This window comes from Caretta caretta, chromosome 1, assembly GCF_965140235.1.
Source record: "Caretta caretta isolate rCarCar2 chromosome 1, rCarCar1.hap1, whole genome shotgun sequence".
In the NCBI taxonomy this organism is placed as follows: Eukaryota; Metazoa; Chordata; order Testudines; family Cheloniidae; genus Caretta; species Caretta caretta.
This window is the reverse complement of record NC_134206.1, coordinates 246475345-246499447: the sequence shown is the minus strand read 5'-3', so window position 1 is coordinate 246499447 and position 24103 is coordinate 246475345. Positions and strand designations below refer to the sequence as shown.

General features: G+C 39.8%; 1 protein-coding gene across 7 annotated transcripts in view; it reads right to left on the bottom strand.

Moving 5' to 3' along the window:
- Positions 1-24103, bottom strand: part of FGD4 (FYVE, RhoGEF and PH domain containing 4) — a 197662-nt gene that overhangs the window by 16899 nt on the left and 156660 nt on the right. For all 7 annotated transcript variants that reach the window (XM_048829817.2, XM_048829835.2, XM_048829853.2 and 4 more), the window contains 4 exons: positions 12492-12581; positions 9872-10017; positions 3118-3274; positions 893-1031 (listed from right to left, as the gene is read on the bottom strand). In XM_048829817.2, coding sequence (XP_048685774.1) covers positions 893-1031; positions 3118-3274; positions 9872-10017; positions 12492-12581 — 532 coding nt within the window. The remainder of the gene's footprint in view (positions 1-892; positions 1032-3117; positions 3275-9871; positions 10018-12491; positions 12582-24103) is intronic.

Here is a 24103-nt window from a genome sequence, read left to right as displayed (position 1 = left end):
TCAACCTTCTCAAGCCCCAAAATTGTCAATAAAGTAAGGTACAAGTGTCTTGTCCAACAGAGTACTTTTGCCTTAATTGAATGTAAAATATAATAAAAATTAGAGCTAACAGATTAGATGCTTGAAAAGCTTAGCAGGAATCCTTGCCAGTTTTAATCAATTATTGTAGGGTGTTTGTGGCATGAATTTCAAAATTCATGAGCTTGAGTACTTGTACCCAAAATATGATTCTGAGAATCATGGCTCCTTCAATCAGGGAGCAGAAACATGCAGTGTGATCTACAGAGCCAACCAAAACAGCTCCAATTTCAAATACTTTTAAGAAACTGCTCCAGGCCAAGAATTATTTGCAGAAGCTATTTGATCAACAATTCTGAATAATAAGAAAAAATATGATCTATTTTGCATAATTTATACATGAAAAATGATAAAACTTGAAAATGGAATCTATTTTCACAAAAAAATAGCTGAAATATGTATTTTAAAAAAACAAAATATGGATCCCATTTTCAAATTTTTTTTCAGCAAAGACCATTTCTATATAAAAAGCCACACAAAAGTGGGTTTAAATGCCAAACTAGCCTTCTCCTAAGGATTGTGCATATGGCATAGTTTCAGAAAAGGATGCAAAATCATGTGAAACAAAAGTAGAATTTTTGTGCTCCATGACAGGAAGGACAAATTGTAAGTTTCACTGCTCTAATGCTAGCCTAGAAATCAACATAAAAAATGGGTCATTTTTCAGAGACTCTTACAACTCTACACTAACATTTTCCCTGCAATAGTGTTCCTTTACCTCATTTTTATTGGGATAGCTTTAATTTATAGGGTTCTTTTATTACTGTTTTCTTATTGCTATATTAAGTAATCACACAATCCATGAAATACTTACTTTCAGCATCCTTCCAGTCTAGGGAATCTTGAGGCAGTTTCCTTAGGTAGTCCTTTAGTAGCATCTCATAGCGTGGAATGCGTTGTACTGGTTCTAGCATATGATGTTGCAATGTCAAACTCCCACAGACTTTTTGTGTCTAGGAAAATGTAAATATATTTAGATACCACAGTTCAGACAATATTTTTCCATAACTTAACGTGTGATAACACAATATAAAGGTGTGACTGACCTAAATCCTAATCAAATAATTAACATTCTTTCCAATGACTTTAAAAGCAAGTAAAGTTAATTATTGTAAAGCAGGGAGAATCACTGTATTTATTTTCTTTGTATCAAGCAGAAAGAATTTCATAAATAGGACCACAAATGATATTGCATTTGAACTTAATTTTTCTAATAATATCTGTAATAACTGATTTTAAGCATCTAATTCAGTTAATAAGGGATACATTGAATTTACCACGACAAGTCATAAGATCAGGGCATATTCTTCTGGATTCTAATATGGCACACATGTATGACAAATGCTGTCTTTCAATACATAGTTATACAAGATGTAAAAACAAGGGTGGCTATTTTGAGAAAAATAATGTCTGTTTACTTCCATTTCCTTAGAAAGGAGTAAACTGTAGATTAGACTAAAGCACACAAAAAGAAGTCCCTTATTGAGGACCACACATTCTGCTTAAATTGCACCACACTGCAGGAATGTCTTATTCCTTTCCTAAACTTCTAGTTGGTTGGTCTGTAGGCTGGAAATGATATCCATAATTAACAGAAAAATCAAGAAGGGGCCCTGGAGAGGTGAAGTTACAGACTTTTCCAAAGAGATACATTTCCATGACTGACTGCTTCTATACCCTTCAATTACTCAATTTTTAGGATTGTAAACGTACTTCCTAACTCAGGTGTTTTGGAAAACTGCAGGTCATGTCAGCCAACATGACAAGTTAGGAATTTAGAGATGGGCAAGTATGTAATTGTAAAAAAAAAAAAAAGTTATTTACTTTTTAGTATCTTTGACTGACAAAGCAAATTCATTGGTCCTCGTGTTTTAACATTTATGCTTTGATCGATGATGCGTTTCACTGGAGAGGAAGGATATGGGAAGGAAAAGGAAAACTAGGACAAAATTAAATGGACAAAATGGAACCCTGACTTGCTTCTAAGGGACCAGAAAAATAGATTGTGTTATGGAATGGTCCATCCAAATACCCCGTGAGAATCTGTTTCATTACAAAAACAAAAATCCCCCTGACTGCATAGCCCTATTTGTCACCTAACGCTCCCCACTGGAACTCATAAGGGGTATCAAACAATTACAATGCATACTTGATGGGAACCACATCCTGAAAGAAATCTTTCCCAACCCCCTCTTCTGGGCTTCAAACAATCCCCCAGCCTATCCAAGCTCATCATCAGAAGCAAGCTTCCCATAGACCAGGAAACATCAATTCAAAGCAGCACCAGACTCTGTGAGAACAACAGATGCAAAACCTGCAGACATAACTCCACTGCTAAAATGATCAATGCCCCCCACAACACACTTTTCAAAATCCATGGTTCCTATACATACCCATCGCAACATTGGTATACCTCATCCAGTGCATCAAAGACTCCAACAACTACATGGGTGAAACCAGACAATCACTATACTCTCAAACAAACTCGCATAGAAAAATGATAACAGACAAAAAATAACCTATCACCCATGGGTGTATATTTTTCACAAAGCAAAGCAATCACTCCATATCTGACCTCTCAGTGCTCATCCTCATAGGAAACCTACACAACTGCTTCAAAAGACAAGCCTGGGAACTTAAATTCATAACTCTGTTGGACACTGAAAACCATGGACTTAACACAGACTGTTGTAATGAGCCATAAAACCAATTTGTAAAACACCCTACTGCCTGCTCACCCTTTACTTAAAATGAAGTGGGATGTTGTCTCCTACTGTGTGTGTGAACCCCTTAGACTTGTCCCACCTTGTATTTAGCTCAGACGCTCTGGTTACCTTCTCCAGACCTGAGGAAGAGCTCTGTGTAGCTTGAAAGTTTGTTCCTTCCACCAACAGAAGTTGGTCCAATAAAATATATTATTACCTTACCTACCTTGTCTTTCTAAGGGACTGGATATTTAATGATTTAAAACGGTCTTTCAGAAATATAGAAAATGACACACTACTTTGTAGCTTTTCAAGAAATAGTCTCCTACATTACCTGAATGTCCTGAATAATGGATTTGAATAGAGGTGACCGCTCAGTCCACATTTTCACCAGTTCCATTGCATTATCAAAGTTTTTCACATACTCTCCATACATCTTGAGGAAAGGAGCTAACTTCTGCAGAATATCTCCAATTCTGGGGGTCCCAGTCCTGCAGAGCAAGAGGATTGAATCTCAACTTCACAGCAAATAAGTAAAAGCCGACAAGGTATTAACTAGCTGACAGAATGAGGGAAAAATATTATTTAAAAAATCTAAAGTAATGAATCCTCCAAGGATCCTTTACTACATAAAGGATCCCAGTCTGACCTTCAAAGGAGACCTGCAAAAGTGAAAACAATCTTTGTGTCCTATCTTGATCATGTATAAAGGCCTTAAGTAAGGAATAAAGCACTATATAAAATGTTAATTCTTCTTTCATTATTTCCATTTAGTGAATGGCATTTCTCTGAGCTGCCATTATAAGTTATACAACACTGCACTTCTCAGCTGGAGGTGAAAACTCAGGAGGCCAATTAATGCAGAACTGAGAAGATTCCAGTATTGCTAGAAACTATTGAAAAAAATCAGACAGTTTTAAGTTAATTATGATAAATTTCATACTTTGAAAAAAAAATTAAGTCACTTAGAAGCTTAAAGTAGTAAAGAATGTCGTGTTGCTTTAGGTCCACAGTAAACACGTAGCATTTAGCAGCTTTTCAAAATTTGAAAAATCACTTTGTGCTGACCTTTTCACAAACATACAGAGTTTGCAACAAGGTTCCAATAGTTTAATGAGCCAAACAAGAAATACCCTACAAATGAAATGGGCTACTTATCTATAGCTGCTAGTTTACCGAAGGTGGTCTGATTTCACTTTCCCTCCAGAGAAACTAAATTTTCAAGGCTGTCTCTAATGCCAGACCTGAAGGTGTCCAATTTTTACAAGCTTGGGCAGTAGGCCATATCAGAGATGTCCAAAAAAGTCAAGCACATTAAGTCTTGGCAAGAATAAAAGTCTACTATGACTTCAGAACCCCTCCATAAGTAGGGCCCTTCGTTTTCATTTTTTATTTTATTTAATGTTTCCCAGGAATGTATTGGTATTTATTACAACAAAAACAAAAGGTGAAAATTGGTGGAAAAAAATTACTAATTTTTCCAGGTAAATATTGGGCGGGGGAGGGTGGTTGGAAGAAAAGGGGAAAAAGTACAGCAGATTAATGGAATTCAATGTGGTTTGCTGCAGAACTAGAACAGAACTCAAAACACAATGCCACCTCTGAGTTTAAGAAAACAATATAACTCTGATCCCCAAATAAAACTTTCCATTTGAATAAAGTTTACTATTGTAGACTTAGAACTATTAGGCTACAAATATTTACATTTAATAATTGGGCCACACCATTAGCAGCGCATACACTCAACTTCATCCTTTTCTCCTGTTTTTGTTTTTTTTAACTTGTCAATACTTCCCTTGTGTTCTGAAATGTATTCTGATACAGATTTTCATTTTTGTCCCGTTTAGTGTGTCAGTTCTTTAAACTGTTATCTGCTAACAGCTCGAAAAACGTACATGGTGGGTGTGAGATTCATCAGTACGTTCAGATGTGCACGTACTTCAGAGCTTGCGTGCGTGTCTGTTTATTGTGTGTATCTTCTAGATTAATACATAGCCTTACTTCAACAGGAAGCGTGGCATATACACACAGATTAACGTATTATTGTAATATCTAAATCTCTCGCAATGTATTGTATTTTCCTAATAAAACAAGCTTTTTTTTATATACTTGAATATATAAAAGTACAGTGAAAATTGGGGCAGGGGGGAAGTGAATAATACTTTTTGTAAAACCCAGGATTTGTGTGTGTGGTAAAAATCAGTTTAAATGGAAAATGCAGGGGCTTATCCGTAAGGCACAGCACAAAGTACTCTGGAAGAACGTGCAGCGCAGAGGCAGCTTGGAAAGAAGAATCTTCTGATGACAGAACGCATAGTGCCATCGGTGAACTGATGGCTGTAGATAACCAATCCATAAACGATTCAAACAATTTGTGCATTGGCTGGCTCATCAAAACTACCGGAACCTTGTCACCAGTTCCCAAACCATAACGTTATCCGCAATATATGCCCCTGTTTGAAAATGCTTGATTACTCGTGACAATGCTATCCATTTACCATAGACTCAAAGCCATACCCATTTTCACCCATACCCATTTTCAGTGGGCTAAGAGCACAACGTAAAACTTTAGAGCCTACAATTCCACTCAGTCCTACTTCAGCCAATCACTCAGACAAACAAGTTTGGTTACAATTTGCAGGAGATAATGCTGCCCGCTTCTTGTTTACAATGTCACCTGAAAGTGAGAACAGGTGTTTGCATGGCACTGTTGTAGTCGGCTGTCATAAATATAAAGGGAAGGGTAAACACCTTTAAATCCCCCCCGGGCCAGAGGAAAAGCCCTTTCACCTGTAAAGGGTTAAGAAGCTAGGATAACCTCGCTGGCACCTGACCAAAATGACCAATGAGGAGACAAGATACTCTCAAAGCTGGAGGCGGGGAGAAACAAAGGCTCTCTCGGTCTGCGTGTTGCTTTTGCTGGGAACAGAAAAGGAATGCAGGTCAGAACTCCTGTAAAGGGCTAATAAGCAATCTAGTTAGATAAGCGTTAGATTCTGTTTTGTTTAAATGGCTGATAAAATAAGTTGTGCTGAATGGAATGTATATTCTTGTTTTTGTGTCTTTTTGTAACTTAAGGTTTTGCCTAGAGCAATTCTCTATGTTTTGAATCTGATTAGCCTGTAAGGTATTTACCATCCTGATTTTACAGAGGTGATTCTTTTACTTTTTCTTCAATTAAAATTCTTCTTTTAAGAACCTGATTGCTTTTTCATTGTTCTTAAGATCCAAGGGTTTGGGTCTGTGTTCACCTATGCAAATTGGTGAGGATTTTTATCAACCCTTCCCCAGGAAAGGGGGTGTAGGGTTTGGAAGGATTTTGCGTGGGAAGACATTTCCACACGGGCTCTTTCCCTGTTATATATTTGTGTAGACGCTTGGTTGTGGCAGCAATAAAGTCCCGGGGCAAAAGGTAAAATAGTTTGTACCTTGGGAAAGTTTTAACCTAAGCTGGTAAAAATAAGCTTAGGGGGTTTTTCATGCAGGTCCCCACATCTGTACCCTAGAGTTCAGAGTGGGGAAGGAACCTTGACACCGGCGTTGCAAGATATTTACGTGCCAGATACACTAAAGATTCACATGTCCCTTCATGCTTCAACCACCATTCCAGAGGACATGCGTCCATGCTGATGACGGGTTCTGCTCAACAGCTATCCAAAGCAGAGCGGACCGTTGCATGTTCATTTTGATCATCTGAGACAGATGACACCAGCAGAAGGTTGATTTTCTTTTTTGGTAGTTCAGGTTCCGTAGTTTCTGCCTCTGATTGTTGCTCTTTCAATACTTCTGAAAGCATGCTCCACACCTCGTCCCTCTCAGACTCGGAACAGCACTTCAGAGGCTTAAAACTTGGGTCGAGTGCTAGAGCTATTTTTAGAAATCTCACATTGGTGCCTTCTTTGCATTTTGTCAAATCTGCAGTGAAAGTGTTCTTAAAACGAACATGTGCTTGGGTCATCATCCAAGACTGCTAGAACACGAGATACATGGCAGAATGTGGGTGAAACATAGAGCTGGAGACATACCATTCTCCCCCCAGGAGTTCAGTCACACATTTAATTAACATATTTTTTGTTTTTTGAAGAGCATCATCAGCATGTCCTCTGGAATGGTGGCCGAAGCATGAAGGGGTATACAAATGTTCAGCATATCTGGCACGTTAATACCTTGAAACGCCAGCTATAAAAGTGCCATGCAAATGCCTGTTTCAGTTTCAGGTGACATTGTAAATAAGAAGCAGGCAGCATTCTCTCCCGTAAATGTAAACAAATTTGTTTTTCTTAGCAATTGGCTGAACAAGAAGTAGGACTGAGTGGACTTGTAGTCTCTAGTGCTTTACATTGTTTTGTTTTTGAGTGCAGTTATGTAACAACAACAAAATCTACATTTGTAAGTTACACTTTCACAATAAAGAGATTGCACTACAGTATTTGTATGAGGTGAATTGAAAAATACTATTTCTTTTGTTTATCATTTTTACAGTGCAAACATTTGTAATAAAAAATTATATAAAGTGAGCACTGTACACTTTGTATTCTGTGTTATAATAGAAATCAATATATTTGAAAATGTAGAAAAACATCCAAAATATTTAATACATTTCAATTGGTATTCTATTGTTTAACAGTGCAATTAATCGAGATTAATTTTTTTAATCACAATTAATTTTTTTGAGTTAATTGCGTAAGTTAGCTGCGATTATTCAACAACCCTAGTCTCAAGATGTCATGACCAACTGGAACACCATTTACCCATGATTAAATGCCTGCTGTAATATAAACAGGTTCTCACTGCCTTTTGTTCAAAACAGTCTTAGTTAATCCACCAAACACAACCCAGCAAAGTCCGTAGAGCTTATAATTCTAGTGCCATTTAGGGTATATGGCTTCACTGCAGAGTTAGCCCAGACTAACCTAGCCTGGTGCATCCCCACTGCAAAGTCCTCCTTGTGCAATAGTATCCCCAGTGGTGCTGCACTAGTCAGTGAACTGGGATGGGATTTCTGGTGGGATATCCCATGGTTCTTAGTATGAATTAACCTGGGCTCTTCCGTGAATTTGTTTGCAGGATGCTCTCTCTCACTTAGCATGGAGCTGCTGCCTGTGTCAGCGACATAAGAACACTTTATCTAAGTAACTTCCAAGCGGAGCTCCTCATTAATGCGGACTGTTTTGTACACAAAACCAAACAGCATTCGGCATCAAGAACTTCTAATGAGATCATCACTAAGGAATTCAGTCTGCGAGCCACAAAGTGATTCTTAGCACACGTTCATGAACTAGCGCTGCTCAAATTCTTTGGAAGCACAGCAAAAATGGAGTGAGAAAATGTGGGGTTAAAGTACTGAGCCAGTGTAGGTGACTTCAGTGCAGAAGGAAGGAAGGAGGTAGACAAGAAATCACAGCCTAGGTAGAATTGTGGGTTAGCACTGGAGGCCTAACAGAACCTGGGCTTGATTAGCCTGCATTCTCACGGCAAAGCAGGCAGGTTGCCGGACCAGGCTGCAATGAAACTCTACCTCAGGCTATACCCTCAGTTGTGCCTGCTAGCCCTGGGCTACCCCCCCACCTGGAGGAGCAGTAGTGGCAGCAGGGGTGCCCCGGGCCATCCCCAACCCAGAGGAGCAGCAGCGAGGCCCCGGGCTGTCCACCTGTCCCCAGGAGCAGCAGCAACTGCCGGAGCACCTTCCCCACATGCTGGAGTGCCCTCCCCCCACCCCACGTTCCTTAGCACCTAAGATTTAGTTAGGGGTATTTTTCATAAAAGTCATAGCCAGTTCTGTTTATTGCTCCTGACCTGTACGTGACTTTTACTAAAAAACCCGTGACTAAATCATAGCCTTATTCATGAGTGGCTCTGGGAGCATTCATGCAATTTTGCTGTGTGTGGGGCTCCACATGATGATGGCTAAGTGATCACAGTGCCTAGAAGGGTTTGCTGTTTGTCACTGGCATAGCTTTGTGAGAGACAGCCCAGGTTGGAGAGTTAAGGGGGAACAGTTGTCCCACAGTTCCAGGTTGTACTCCGGGATCCTGTCACAGTATTTTACTAATATGACACATAGTACAGTCTGTCTCCTATAATTTGTGCTCTTTCTCTAAGGCAGAATGTAGTTTATGTATGCTATAGCTTTTAAAGCATTACTGAAGTAAATCGTGCTTCCCCTCCCCCAAAATTGAGCAGTTTAATATTTGGGTTCACATTTAGTATCAGATTTTTTTATTTGATGAATCCAAAAAGATGAATTTCTCATATACACCATTATAATAAAGTATTTAATATTGTACGGAATGCAAGCTTAATGTTAAGCATTACTTTATTTTATGCTGTTTAGGTGTTATCTAATTCTGATATTTCCTTGCTTTATAGAAAATGTTACTTTTTTTGAAGAATTAGGTTGGATTAAATAATTTGAGTGTGTGCTGACAACCGCTATGTCTAGTGTTATCACAGCACAGCACACTTCTAGTTATTTGCACTAAGGAGGGAAAATAAAAAGCTTATCCAGAATACAAAATGCCCATTACACAATATTTTAACACATATACCACCCTGGCTTGCTCTTTTAACATGACTTTCCTTTGAAAAAATGCCATGACAACATCATCCTAAAAATAATTCAGAACCAGGTGTTAATTACTAAATGATAAAGTTAAAACATGTAATAATAAAAGGAATTCTACTTTATTATAGCGTAGAAAGCAACTATAAAAATTAATGCATCAGGTTCTTGCACAATAACTGTATAAACATTCATTTGCACCAATTCCTGTATTTCAGGCAACAGACTCATCGGGTAGCATGTAATCTTAAAGGGCTACTGCTCCCATTCAACTAAAGATTTTACATGTGAGTAATCCCACTGACTTCACTGAGACAATACGTGTGCTTAAGCTAAGGACATGCTTAATTCCTCTATTAAACGAAACCCTGATGAACAGTAGAGCAACAGACACTTTTTCCCAGCAGCAGAACTTCCCTGGAGCATTTTAACGGTAAAAGTGTCCTCTGTCTCTGTCATGTAACAATTTCTATGCTAGCTCAGACCCATTATTAAAAGGCTTAGTATCTTTCAAAACAATTCTTACCATTCTTGCATTCTTTTCTCAAGCTCCGGAAGCAAGAATTTACTGTGGAAGGCATTGATCGATGAAATATTAGAAAAGATTTTATTGACCACCTCAGCTGGAAATGAACCCCTGTTAGCTTCCTCCAATAATCTGCCATAGAATACCTGCAACAGAGGAGAAGGACTTAAAAGTTAACAGGCCAATGTGCATTTCTGTTATCTTTAAGTGGTACACAGCAGACAAATGCCCCCCCACCCCCCCAAGCATTTCAAGATGGTTACTGTTGTTGCTAAACTGTGGGAGCATCCAAAATTACTGAAGTATTGTCCCCCCACTTCCCCTCACCTCCTTCAGATATCAGTGGAACTCCCCACCCCAATGTGCCCTCCAGGAGCCAGAGCAGCAGTGAAGCCCTGGGGAATAAGGCACTTCCAGAACACATTGGGTGCAAGTGATGTCATCATACTTTGCTTTCTTTCAGTTTGGACTACAGGCATTCTTTCTAACAGCTGACTGGCCTTTCTTTCTGGCCTCTTTTCCAGTCCTCCATCCTATCTTCTTTTCTTTGCTTCTCCCTCAACATCCCCTTTCCCTTCCCACTTCCATATTCTTAAGAACATAAGAATGGCCATACTGGGTCAGACCAAAGGTCCATCAAGCCCAGTATCCTGTTTACCGACAGTGGCCAATGCCAGGTGCCCCAGAGGGAGTGAACCGAACAGGTAATATCAAGTTCTCTCTCTCCTGCCATCCATCTCCACCCTCTGACAAACAGAGGCTAGGGACACCATTCCTTGCCCATCCTGGCTAATAGCCATTAATGGCCTGAACCTCCATGAATTTATCCAGTTCTCTTTTAAACCCTGTTATAGTCCTAGCCTTCACAATCTCCTCAGGCAAGGAGTTCCACAGGATGACTGTGCATTGTGTGAAGAACTTCCCTTTATTGGTTTTAAACCTGCTACCCATTAATTTCATTTGGTGGCCCCTAGTTCTTATATTATGGGAACAAGTAAATAACTTTTCCTTATTTACTTTCTCCACACCACTCATGATTTTATAGACCTCTACCATATCCCCCCTTAGTCTCCTCTTTTCCAAGCTGAAAAGTCCTCTTGTTAATTTATCCCCTTGATGCTCCCTTGTTGCCCCACACTGTGTCTCATAAAACACTGAGCTCAGCATGATGTTTTGCAGCCATCACCCTGAGTACTTTGCTTGTACATTGGATCCCCTTGTCCTTTTAGAAAATGAGCGCTTTGGAGACAGGGGCTGTGCCTTCATGTGTGTTTTAAGACATCTAGCACAACAGGGCTCTGATTCTGAATCTGTGCCTTTTGGTACTACAGCAGTAGAATTAAAAAAAACCCACCACCTACAGAATCATAGAAACGTAGGCATGGAAGGGCTTATAAACATTACATAAGTATTATTTTAATTACATTTAGGGATATAAACACAGCCTCCACCATTCTCCTTTTTTTCCCCATGATGCTGGTAGTTTTAGGTGCAATCTGTAAACTTTTCTCTGAATTTTGCCTGATATTTTGGAAAAACTTGCATGGAGAAATTCATCTTAAATTGGGATTGTGAAAATACTTCTACAATGTCAGTCAAGAGAGACTAAAATTAAATTTGAATATTTTACTGTGATTTCTTATGCCCCTAAAACAATGCTCTTATTTGCAAGAAAGGTCTATTTTCAACACATGTTCATGTAAGACAGCTATGTTAATCATTTCTCTCATATTCATGAGAGCCAAAACAGATATGCCTAAGCAGTCTGACAGCTACCAGCTGTTTAATATAGCAATTAGGACTTTTCAGACCTGATCTTGATTTACAAGCTCATGTGCTAGACCAAGGAAACATCAACATGAAATGAAGATGAAAAACATGGTTAGCTGACAAAGCAATGCATGATCAGAGATATCTAGGTATAGTGGATACATATGAGAAAGTAGTCAGGCTCAAAGAAAATTAGAGAACTGCAGATAGTTTGACATTTAAGAAATGACAAATATAGTTTGAAGCTGTGAAAAGTGCAAGCACTCAATTCTTCCATCACAGAATATGAGTAACTTCCATTCACTTTAATAGAAATTAGGCAGATCATGTGATGGAAGAATAGAGAAGAGAAGGTTTAAGATGGGATGCTTTTCTTCGAGGTCACTGTTTGAAAGCTGGCTAACATCAGTAAACACCAAAGTTCTCCCAGAGACATTGTTCAATGGCTTAGTGTGCAGGTGATTACATCAAACACATACCACTAAACATTGGCACCCTTGTTGGTAGTTTCAGTAAAGGCCAAGAAATGAATGAGCAGAGAGGTGAAATTAGCCTCTCCTCTTTCTAGGCTGTCCCACTGGTATGGAAGCTTGCACTTCTATTGCTCACACTGTGGTCTAAACACAAGAGTTCAGTTTCTATGTCCATCAGGGACCGGTATGTTTTGCAAACATTAAAATTATTTAAAAACAAAATGAAGTAGTTGTGGCAAAAGACTGCTTAGTTGAGAGGATTAGCAGAAGGCAAAAACCCACAATCCCTTAATGTGGTTTTTACAAACAGATAAAGCTCACATGAACTGCAGTATAAGTAAGTAAAAGAAAGAAGCACTTCTTAAAGCAAAATTCACCTTGTCTAAGAGGTCAAGTCGGCTGACATAGGCTCTTTCCGTATGCAAAAGCTCATCAGCAATTTTGTGACGTTTCTCCTCATCTGTCTCCTGAAAAAACGTAAGATTCTTTTTCTGAATAGTTCAGGATAATTCAAGGTCTACATTTAATTAGTAACTCCACCCCCCCCCCCAACACAAAGTAATCCAAAATGACATAAAATTCCCAAAGGATTTACCAGGAAGTAAAAATCAGGAGCAGTGCAGAACAAACACAAAACATGTAACAGTTTTCCTGTTTGTGCAGATGGCTTTCTATTATTACTAGGTATTTGCCAAACCCTTCCAAACTCCCCATCCCAGGTTCCTACCCAGTTGAACAACTAGTGCCCTGATAATTACCATTAACATTTCAGAGCTGGATGAATTAATTCTTATTTTTTGCCAGATGAATTCAGCCCTTTTTTTGGTTTCCAATATAGTTTAAACTGACTGTTCTTTGCACGACTTTGTTAGTTAATCAAAATTATTGCACAAACATTTTATGTAGACAATCAGGCCATGGATTCCAGATAATAGGTTAGCTGCAGTAAGAGTATTCATCAGAGCTGTGCAGGAAATGGATTTTCTGTTTCATGGGAAATTCCACAATTCTGAATTCCACCCCCCATACTGAAATTCCAAAAATTATTATTCCAGATCATTTTGTTCCAATTTCAATTTTTAAAAAATATGATATATTAAAAACCAGAAAAGAATTGCAACGGAGTCATTCTGAAACAGAAAAATTGAAATGCTCCATTACAAAAGGCTTGAAACAAAACATTTCAATCTCACGGGGAAAAAAAATGAAATCAACATTTCCATACAACATTTTGATTTTGATGAAATGGCATTCTCTAATGGAAAACCGTCCCATGGAAAAATTTTGGAACAGCTCTACTATTCACTTGTGTAGCTGTTCACCTTATTCACATGGTGTGAAATCCTGGCCCGATGAAGTCAATGGGAGTTTTGTTATTGGCTTTCATGGGGCTAGGATTTCATCCAAGATATTGTTTCCACTACGTGGCTGTAAGAGTAAATCTTTTATTAAGAAGAGGAATTGAGTAAGTAATTTGTGGTGCGAATCTTCCAGCAAACACATTTTCACGACTAAGACACACACGTGCTGCAGACATCTTTACAAACATTTGCAGAACACTGAAGTACATCACTTTTATTTGATAGTCCGTTAGCGGCTCATTTTTTGTAGTATTCACCCAAGCTTCAATGCTATTACCATCCTTGAAACGTTAGTATCTGCAAGCAACTGAAACACACTTCGGTCCTAAGCTTTAGGGCTGCCACCAGTCATATTGCTGCATGCCAAAACTTCGCCCTTCAGACTTAAGTAGCTGCTTTGACAAGACAGTCTCCATTAAATCTGCTTAACCATATAATGACCACTGTATTATTGGAGCTTATAAAATAGCACTCCTACTGTCCACATGCACTCAGAAGCACCGCAGACACCAGAAAAGCTTAAACAACTATAGAATGCTGTAGGTTAGTATTAAAATTTACAGATAAAGTCTTACATTTGGACTTTACAAGCTACAAAGATTCTTGGTTTTTCTGCAAAAATTATTTGCCCCTCCCCCCCGGCCAAAATCCCAGCAGTTTCCCCAAACCTGTGGGAAGAACCATTTCACTACATATTTTCAGGGTCCATGTTATTTGCATGTATTACAGAACCTAGTTAAAGGAAAAAGCAAGCAGGGACCAGACTTGTTAAAATAACGCAACTGTGATATTGCCAACGCAAAGCATTAAAATTATCACGAGTTAGGGACCTCAAATGTGGGAGATTAAAAAAAAAATCCTACCATTTTTAAGCCAAATACATTTAAAAAAAGTTTGCCATCTGCTTTTTCCCCTTTTAAGGGGAAGCTTCCCACAACCAAAGGGAAAATTTTTTTGGAAATCCCTTCCAAAATTTTACCTGAAACACACACAAACGTGTATGAATTTCCACTCTGGGCCATCTCCTAACCCCTGGGGTGGAGAAGCTGTCATTCTATCCTCTCTGGTCCTCTGCTGGATCACCACCCTGGTCTCTCCTCCTGTCCCATTTCCTTCACTATCCCACTGACTTCTGTCTCCTGCCCCCATATTTTCCCTCCTTTTCCCTTTATATTTCCCCCACAGTTGCCTTCTTTTCCTCTGCATCCCTATTAGTCTCTTCCTAAACCTTTTCATCTTCCCATCTCGTTTAGTCTTCTCCTACCTCTTATGTTCCTCTGAACCACCTCAGCTCCCTCTTGCACCCCACATTCTCCTCTCCAATCTCTTCTCTGGACCCTATGGTAGATGGACACCCAATTTCCTCCTCTCCTCATCTTCTCCTGCTCCCACATTGCCCCATCTCCACTCAATATGCTCCTGAATCCTATGCCTCCTCGGTCTCCTGCTGCCCCCCTTTCTTCTCTGTGCCCCACTCAGGGCTGGTCTACATGGGGAAATTTACCATCCTAATTATATCATTTGCTTTTACGTTGCTTTGGAAACAATATAAGGTAAACTAGACAAAGGCGCTCTTATTCCAGAATGGGAGTGTCCAAGTGTGGAATTATACTGGTGTAACTATAACAGTAAAATTTACCAGAATTATGTTGGTAAATTTGCTCACACGTAGACAAGCCCTCAAACACCAACCATGCTTTCTCCTAGTCTCCCACTCTGTACCCCGATTCAGCTATTCTTAGCCTTCTGCTGCCACTGCCATCCCCATGTGTGTCCTCACTCTCCTCTGCTCCCCAGATTCTCCTTCTCCTTGTGGTCTCCTGACTAGTCCCCCAACCACAAAACAACAGCTATTTCCATAAGGTCAGCCTGGTTTCACTCTCATTGAAATAGTGGGAAGTGGTGGCCAATTTAGTAGGGGTAGCCTCACTTTCTTATATGGACACTGTAGGGAAGGGACACTCAACCTCTCCAAACTTCTGTATCCCTTCAAGGAGTTTGATTGGTCTTGCGTACCCTCAAGTTACACCTCACATAAAAACTACTTGCCTACAAAAATCAGGCATAAAAATAGAAAAGGGTCACAGCTCGCTGTTACTGAAAAATTGCTTAGTTTTTCATTTTTACTATATAATTATAAAATAAATTAATTGGAATATTGTACTTACATTTCAGTGTATAGTATACAGAGCCATCTAAACAAGCCATTATCTGTATGTAGTTTGTACTGACTTGGCTAGTGCTTTTTATGCAGCCTGTTTTAAAACTAGACAAATATCTAGATGAGTTAATGTACCCCCTGGAAGACCTCTGCATACCCCCAGGGGTACACATACCCCAGGTAGAGAACCACTGTGTTGGAAGACCTGATGTGCTTGGCCCAGTTTCTATGCACCATGGCACAATGAGAACACCTGAAATACCAATGCCTTGGCTCACAGGAAATGGGTTCCCCAGTCTCAGACTCTATTTTAGGGCCATGTGAGATGAGTGAAGGTAAGTTTTTAGATGGGGCAATGTAGGAGAGGGGAAGTGAGTCTTCTTTGCAGATTGAATATTGGTTATTACGAATCAGTGGAAATAACTTTTAGGTTATATTTTTAACATGTTCCTAACGTGGGTATGTTATAAAAATGAAGCGATGTGAAGTTGAGTTTCCAGTTACTGTGGTTGTTTAAAGAACGAGTAGTACTTGTGGCACCTTAGAGACTAACAAATTTATTTGAGCATAAGCTTTTGTGGGCTAACACCCACTTCATCAGATGCATGCAGTGGAAAATACACACACACACAGAGCATGAAAAAATGGGTGTTGCCATACCCACTATAACGAGAGTGATCAGTTAAGGTGAGCTATTATCAGCAGGAGGAAAGAAAAACTTTTGTAACAATAATCAGGATGGCCCATTTCCAACAAATACGGTTGTATCATAGAGCTTGGCTGTAGACCATGGATCGTGTGCTGTAGTCTGGATGAAAGCTGGAGGCATGTAGGTAGGCATAGCGGTCAGTAGGTTTCCGGTATAGGGTGGTGTTTATGTGACCATCGCTTATCAGCACTGCTACAACCGCATTTGCTCCAACCCCTCAGACAGAGACAAACACCTACAAGATCTCTATCAAGCATTCTTACAACTACAATACCCACCTGCGGAAGTGAAGAAACAGATTGACAGAGCCAGAAGAGTACCCCAAAGTCACCTACTACGGGACAGGCCCCATGCTTATTTTTTCCCCCTACTGTTACTCACACCTTCTTGTCAACTGTTGGAAATAGGCCATCCTGATTATCACTACAAATGGTTTTTTTTCTCCTGCTGATAATAGCTCACCTTAACTGATCGCGCTTGTTATAGTGGGTATGGCAACACCCGTTTTTTCATGTTCTCTGTGTATGTGTATATATCTATCTAGATAGATATAATCTTCCTACTGTATTTTCCACTGCATGCATCCGATGAAGGCTTATGCTCAGATAAATTTGTTAGTCTCTAAGGTGCCACAAGAACTTCTTGTTCTTTTTGCTGACACAGACTAACACGGCTACCACTCTGAAACCTGTGGTTGTTTAGTTATAGGAGCCTGAAAAAAACTTAGAATCTCAGGGGAAATTTTAGAAGGAGCCTATTTTAAATTATTTCCTGTGTCAAAGACTTAGCTTAAAAATTATGAAAAATTCAGCTTTGCTCTGAAGAATTAGGGTATTGAATCTGATGACTAAAATCGTTAATTAAAGGGATGAAAGAGGGATTTTAGACCTGCTTTACATTCAAGTCTCAGCCTTAATGATGGAAGTATAACAATGTCTCCATAGTATGATATGTACATGTATATGGACAGAACATGTGTCTCTCTTCACAACTAGGAAAATTGTTAAACAGATAGTGAAAGTGGGAAAAAATACTGAATTTTTCAAGAAAATGTATAAACAATTTTATATATTTCATGGAATTTTTGCATACTCTAAATAAGGCATATTTTGCAAAAAAAGCAAAACAAAAAAACAACCACATTTTTCTGACTATGATCAGTATTGTGCCAAACTACTAATGACTTATAATTAGATTTTTTGTAGTTGTATACAAACAACTTAACATTTTAAATAACAAAAATGGAACATACAAATAAGAATAGCAAGATAGATAATGTACTAGGGCCACAGCATGCCTTCTTGGTTAAGCGGAACTTTCCATTGACCTCAGTAAAGAGGTCTATTTAAAAAAACTGATGGCTTGATATAGCTCCAGGAAATCATCTATTACATGAAATATCACAAAGGAACATAAGAAAAAGAAGTATTCTCTATTATACACAAAAGATTAATATTAAATGAAAACTACAAGATTCCAAAATGTTGATTAACAAGGTGTTGGGGTGGGTGGGTGCGGGCTCTGGGAAGGAGTTTGGGTGCGGGAGGGGACTCTCGGCTGGGGCAGAGGGTTGGGGTGCAGGAGAGCGTTTAAGGTGCAAGGTCCTGGCGGTGCTTACTGCAGCTCCTGGGAAGAGGTCACCGGGTCCCTACAGCCCCTAAATGCATGGGGGGGCCAGGGAGGCTTCATGTGCTGCCCTCACGCCCACAGGTGCTGCCCCCGCAGCTCCCATTTGTTGCTGTTCCCAGCCAATATGAAGCTGCAGAGCTGTCCCTTGGGGCGGGGGCAGCGCACAGAGCCTCCCTGGCCGCCCATGCGTCCAGGGGCTGTAGGGAACTGGCAGCCGCTTCCAGGAGCCGCAGGGAGCCTGCCTTAGCTCTGTGCCCCTGCTGTGCCACCAACTGGACTTTTAACGGCCTGGTTGGTGGTGCCAACTGGAGCTGCCAGGGTCCCTTTTTGACTGGGAGTTCCAGTGGAAAACCAGACACCTGGCAACCCTATGCTGCTATAAGTTATCTATTCCAGGCAGTAACTTGGAATAGATAACTTTTGTGTTCAGTCTTTTAACAGCTGGCTTTTTCAAAATATTTAGCCACCCAGACCAGAACACCTTTCCTGTTTCACCCAGCTCAACTGGCAAAATCCATGTATCAGACAGGACTGCAAATAACTGATCAGTTTACAGATGAAGCCTAAAATTATGCATTCTATGTGGTCTGGGTACACACCTCTTACTACAAAGTTATGAGTGTTTCTCCCCCTTAGAATCATTTTATGGTGATACAAAACGAAAAAACAAATAGTTTGCGTTTAAGTTACTGCCTGAACTGAGACATTAAGCTGTGATGTGAAAAAAGCCTGCAGAGATTAAAAAACATATTACACTTCCATAGTTAAAATATTAGCAGTATGTAGACATTTTTCATAATCCTGCAATAGATTTACAAATCCTGTGAATTTACATCAAACTTTTTCTATGAACTACATCCCAATTTATTTGAGGCAGTTTCTACTGAAATTTGCAGATCGAAGTAAACTAGTATCAATCCCTTACCAACAAAGCTTTTCCAATTCTGCCAGCAAACATGAAGAGGGTATGGGAATATAAAATATGATTCTTTCCTTTCCAGACTGAGTCCTTGCCTCAAAGGATTTACAATCTAATACAGCAAGTGACATATGAAGGGTGGGGAGAAAAATATAAAGTATGTATAATTTTTATATATCATCACTACTGCCAAACTCATGTGTTCAAAAATCATTAGTTGGGCCTCAGAAATAACGAGTGGCCTAAAAGCAATGAGATTTAAAAATATAATTCATTTGAAGTTCCTTTTTATTTGACTTCTGTTTGAGCATTTAAGTCACACGGACTCTACATTTTCAAGCTTTTCTCTGCAACCAAGTGGGCTAGAAATATAATTTAAATGAAGACTGATGTTCTCATGCAATCTCTTGGTTCCAGCAGCTGGTGCTTTAAGGCAAACTCCAAACAATATGAGTCTTGCGATAAAATCATGAGAGCTGGCAACATTATTATATCATCTTATTTACTAAGTACATCTCTCTCTTCAGCTTCCCTTCAAGCTGCCAAATATTACAAATATAAATTTATTGTGTATCTACCCATCTTCAAGAAAGGGTATACAGATTTCATTACCCCTGAAGATGTGACCGCACTAGTTTAGACACTGCTGTCACCCCTATACACAATGCTAAAGGGATGACCTTTTGAATATTCTTCCCTAGGGAAATGTAGCAATGTTCACACTCTGACTTCTGTCCCTTCAGGGAAGGCAAAGCTACAGAACCTAGGGCATAAAGGAGAGCTGTTTTCTCTGTCTCACAAGTGTGGCAAAAGGTGTGTCCTTTTTGGGCAGAAAGTTCATCATACAAGAAACTGTCCCGTCCTCTTCACAGACGGAAAGCACACCACATCACATCTGCAGCGTGCATGAACTCTGGGATACTTAAGTGTGTCTACAATATTGCAGCCTGTAGCACGGCCACTGAAAGCACATGTCAAACAAATGCTTTGTTTACTGAAAATACACAATTGATTTTAATCTCTCTAGAACACAATAGTCTATATTCTGATTTTCCATTACATTCAAAAGGGGTAGTCAGACTTGTTTCTTTTCTTTTTTGGGGGGGGAAAGGGAGGGGGTGTCTTCAGTTAGTTCTAATGGAACACTTCTCCCAGAGTGTTCTCTCATACAGCTGTGGCATTTTTGTACTGTTCAGCCTTTGTGTTAGAAAAACACATCCCATTACACAAGACTGGCAATTTTCTTAAGATCTTCTCTTTAAAGGTCTTTTGCCATGTGTTATTTGCAGTTCTTGATTTTTTCTTACATCCTGTAAAGTGTTTAAAACTCAACAAGTTCCACACAGGATTATTTTCGCAGCAATAACAGAACAACTCTGCCACGTCGAGTGACCATTTTGTTAGAACCCCTTTACAACCTGTAATTCCATAATGCCTTAGTCAGATCTACCTGCTATAGAACTGAGAGAAGGAACAGAGAAGAGCGTTCAGAATTCGCTCTCTATTATGAGCTCTGGCTTCACATTAGTCCCCAGCCTCAAACTCAGCCCCATCCTTGAAGCAATGGATCTACTTATCTTTTTTAGACACATACATTCAGAAGGCAAGAATATTTCCCTCTCCTCCTTCCCTTTTCTTAAATTTTAGGAATACATTTCAAAGCATCAAAGGTGCTGGACAAGGAATATAGCTGGTAGTTTACATAGTGGCTCTCTAGCTTTTAGTACTGCAGCTCCATTACCCCATCTTAAAAGTTGGTGATTTGCCACAGCCAATTTTTATTTTTTGTATTTGACACTAGATTCAAGAAGGACACAAGACTGAACAGTTCTGCGACTTTAAATGTCTACAGTTTAATTATATACACTGATCTAATCTGGGTTTTTAAAACTATAATTTGATTTTATGGATTTTTGGCATGTTCAGACACCATACGATTTTAGTGAGAAGACTGGGCCCATTACAAACTGCATAGTTGTGCAATATTTGGTTGAGTATCTGCTAGTTTCCAAGTTTTAACCATTTCTATGGTTAGTTTTCACAGAAATCACCGCTTAAAACTCAGCCTTAGAGTGATAACTGGGAGCAAGTGAAAGCAGTATTTTCATAGCTTTATCACTGACTTCTTTGTACTCTCCTTCAACAGAAATCCAGAATTCCTGGTTTGTTGGATTTGAAAACTTGGTCTTCAGTGTGATTACTTGACAATTCTAAGACTTTTGTGAGATGAAATACCTAAGGTTGGAATGGAGTCAACTGTTACCTAGATCAGATTTCAAATCCAATTGGTATTTGCAGATTCATGTCCAACTCCAGGAAAGTATTCATCAAAATGAGAATACAAACCAGAAAAAATGAGTTAATATTTGGTCTCATTAGAATTTTGATCACTTTCCCTCTTTTAAAAAAAGATAAAAAGTCTGACATCTCTAAGTCTGGAAACATCTCAGTAACTCTTTTCTATGCAGCATCTCCAAAGACAAAGCTTTTTTATAAATCCCCTGATTTTCTCTTTCAGATCTAGCATATCTGTATTCCTAGTTTGAAGTGTTAGGTTCTGTGCACTCAATTTGCCAAATATGTCCATCAGGTAAATCAATCAAATGCGCTCAAGAAGCCCCCCTTACAAACGTAATCTGCAAGGTCTGTTTTCCCAGGAGAAAATTCTCATTTTTTCAAGCAATTTAAAGATGTGTTGTAACACTTTCCCACATGACAACCACCTGACTTTACTGTGAAAGGAATGTAGTCAGAACCCACCTCAGCACATTATACTAAAACAACATGTTCACTGCCCAGGATTTTACATTATTTTAACAACAATGTTGAGGGCCTCATGTATTTCAGGGTGCAACTTCTTTGATGCCAAAGCTTGGCAAGGAATCATTCAGTTTCCATGTTGCTGCTCTTGCCACTTTCTTTACTCATGGCTGCAACCCCAATGGTCTCTCGAGTTATAGCACCATCCGTGCACAGCCACCCTCAGACAAAGCCCAGTTAAGACCTTCATCCACTATGAATTTACTGAGGATCATGAGTATTTCCTCACTGGTTGTTCAGGTCGGGGTTTCTTTGCAAAATAAAAAGTCCTTCAACTATTGCACTTGCTTTTATAAATCTCAGATAACACAGAAGTTGAGCCATGTTAGCTACGTCTGTGGTTGATCAAGCTACAGTGCAAATATTGACTCTTCTTAAATTTGTTCTATCAACTGGTCCTGGATGTTTTCTGCAAGGTCATCAATGCACCGATGGAAGGTGTTATTTGACAAATGAATGGTTTTTCCGTGTCATGGCTGCTTGTTTCCCATATTAGAATTCTACATGTCTATTACTGCTGGAATGAGACGGGTCCTGCCAATGGTATGTGCTTGTTTGCTTTTTGTAATCTGCATGGCCACATAAGATGCCTCTGAGGAGTTGCCTCTTTAGACGTGACTTGAGGGGGGGGGGGAGGAGGGAATGCTTTAATTCTTCTAGTTTCTGAAGGAAAAAGCATGGCTTTTGTTCACGAATTCCAAGTGTTGGTTTCTAAATGCTCTTGGCATCATGTTTTCAGTTACTAACACTTGAAAATAAATGACATGTTGTAGCTGTGGACGTTCTGCAGTCACACTGTGACATGAATATCCAGATATAATAGAACTATCATTGTGTTCTCTACTTTTCTTCCTCTGCTGTTGAACTTTACTAAAATCACCTTCTTTGGTCAAAGATATTTTACATGTAGGCTTAGCACTTGGCAAAAATCACTCCATTATCATGACAAGACACACCTGTCTCCACCTCAGTCTCCTTGCCCTATCTGCTGGCACTGGTGCTGCTGCCAGTACTGGGAGCCTCTCTTGATATGTTGACACTTCTCACAGCAACCCCCCAGTCCGAGCAGACAGACTTGGCTGGTGATAGGGTTGCCAGTTGTGGTTGGATGTATTCCTGGAGGTTTCATTATGACGAACTTTAATTGAAGATTAATCTTTAATTCCTGGAGACTCCAGGATAGTCCTGGAGGGTTGGCAACCCTTGCTAGCAGGACTCACACTACTGTGCTAAAAACAGCTGTGTAAACATTGTGGGTTGGGCTGGGAGGTTCATTGCCATGGGCAGTGATTCAGGCTTTGAAGCGTAGGGGGAGGAGGGACTTCAGGGCCTGGAGCTCCAGCCCAAGCCACAACGTCAAAGCACTGTCTACGCAGCTATTTCTAGAGCGCTAGCGTGAGACCCACTAGTCCAAGTCTCTAGCCCTGGGCTGGGGTGGGGGCGCTTGCTTCCATGGGGAGTCCCTGGGCACTACAGGCATACGTTTTGCGCCCTTTACTCCAGCAGGGGGCTCTAAGCTGAGAGACTTCTGACTGACTGCTTCCCTCAGCAGGAAGTCTCTCTGCTGAGAGCCCGCCCTAGGGGTGGAGGACACAGATGCTGCCCCAGCACCAACAGCAGCATAAGACACAGATCCATAGAGAGGGGTCCAATTTAATTGCGAGTCCAATTTAATTGGGTCCTAATTAGGAATAAACAAAAACAGGCATATAGATTAAAATTTGTTCCCAAACACTTGTGGCTTGCTCATGACCCCTTCATGGCTCCCCAAAGAAACCACGGTTCACAATTTGGGAACCAGAGTTTATATCTACTGCTATTGCTAATTGTTAGATTGCATTTACACCGTCCTGTTTTTTTTTTTTTTTTGGCTGTTGAGTTGGGATGTTAGGCAAAAATAAAATTGCACGTGCTTTCTTTTCCATTCTCTTTTTCACAACATGATCTGCTTCTGCAGTTGCTTGAAGATGGTAACAAAAGTCTGCACCCAGGTCTGAATGAAGGTCTTGTTTGTATTGCAAATGAATATATAGTTCAGAAACAGTTGTCATCTCTAATGTAATATACTGGGCGTTGAATGTTCCAGGGCTGGTATTACTGTTCTATATTTTAACCATTCTGACTTTGTGTCTGCTTCTTTATTCTTCTAGCATCAAAAGGTAATGCATCTAGCCATAACTGGTTCAAATATTACACCTATTCTTTTTGGTCAGTTAGGTCAGATAACATCTGTTGGCTATCCACGGGGCCAAGACCAGGCACAGATGGGATTGCTCTCGTTAGCATTTTCTCCAGGCATTTGCCCAGTTCCTTCCTGTATTTTAGATTCCAGCAGCCTCATATTTCTGCCTTTTCCTGTACATACTGCCAACACCTGTTGCATAATTTGG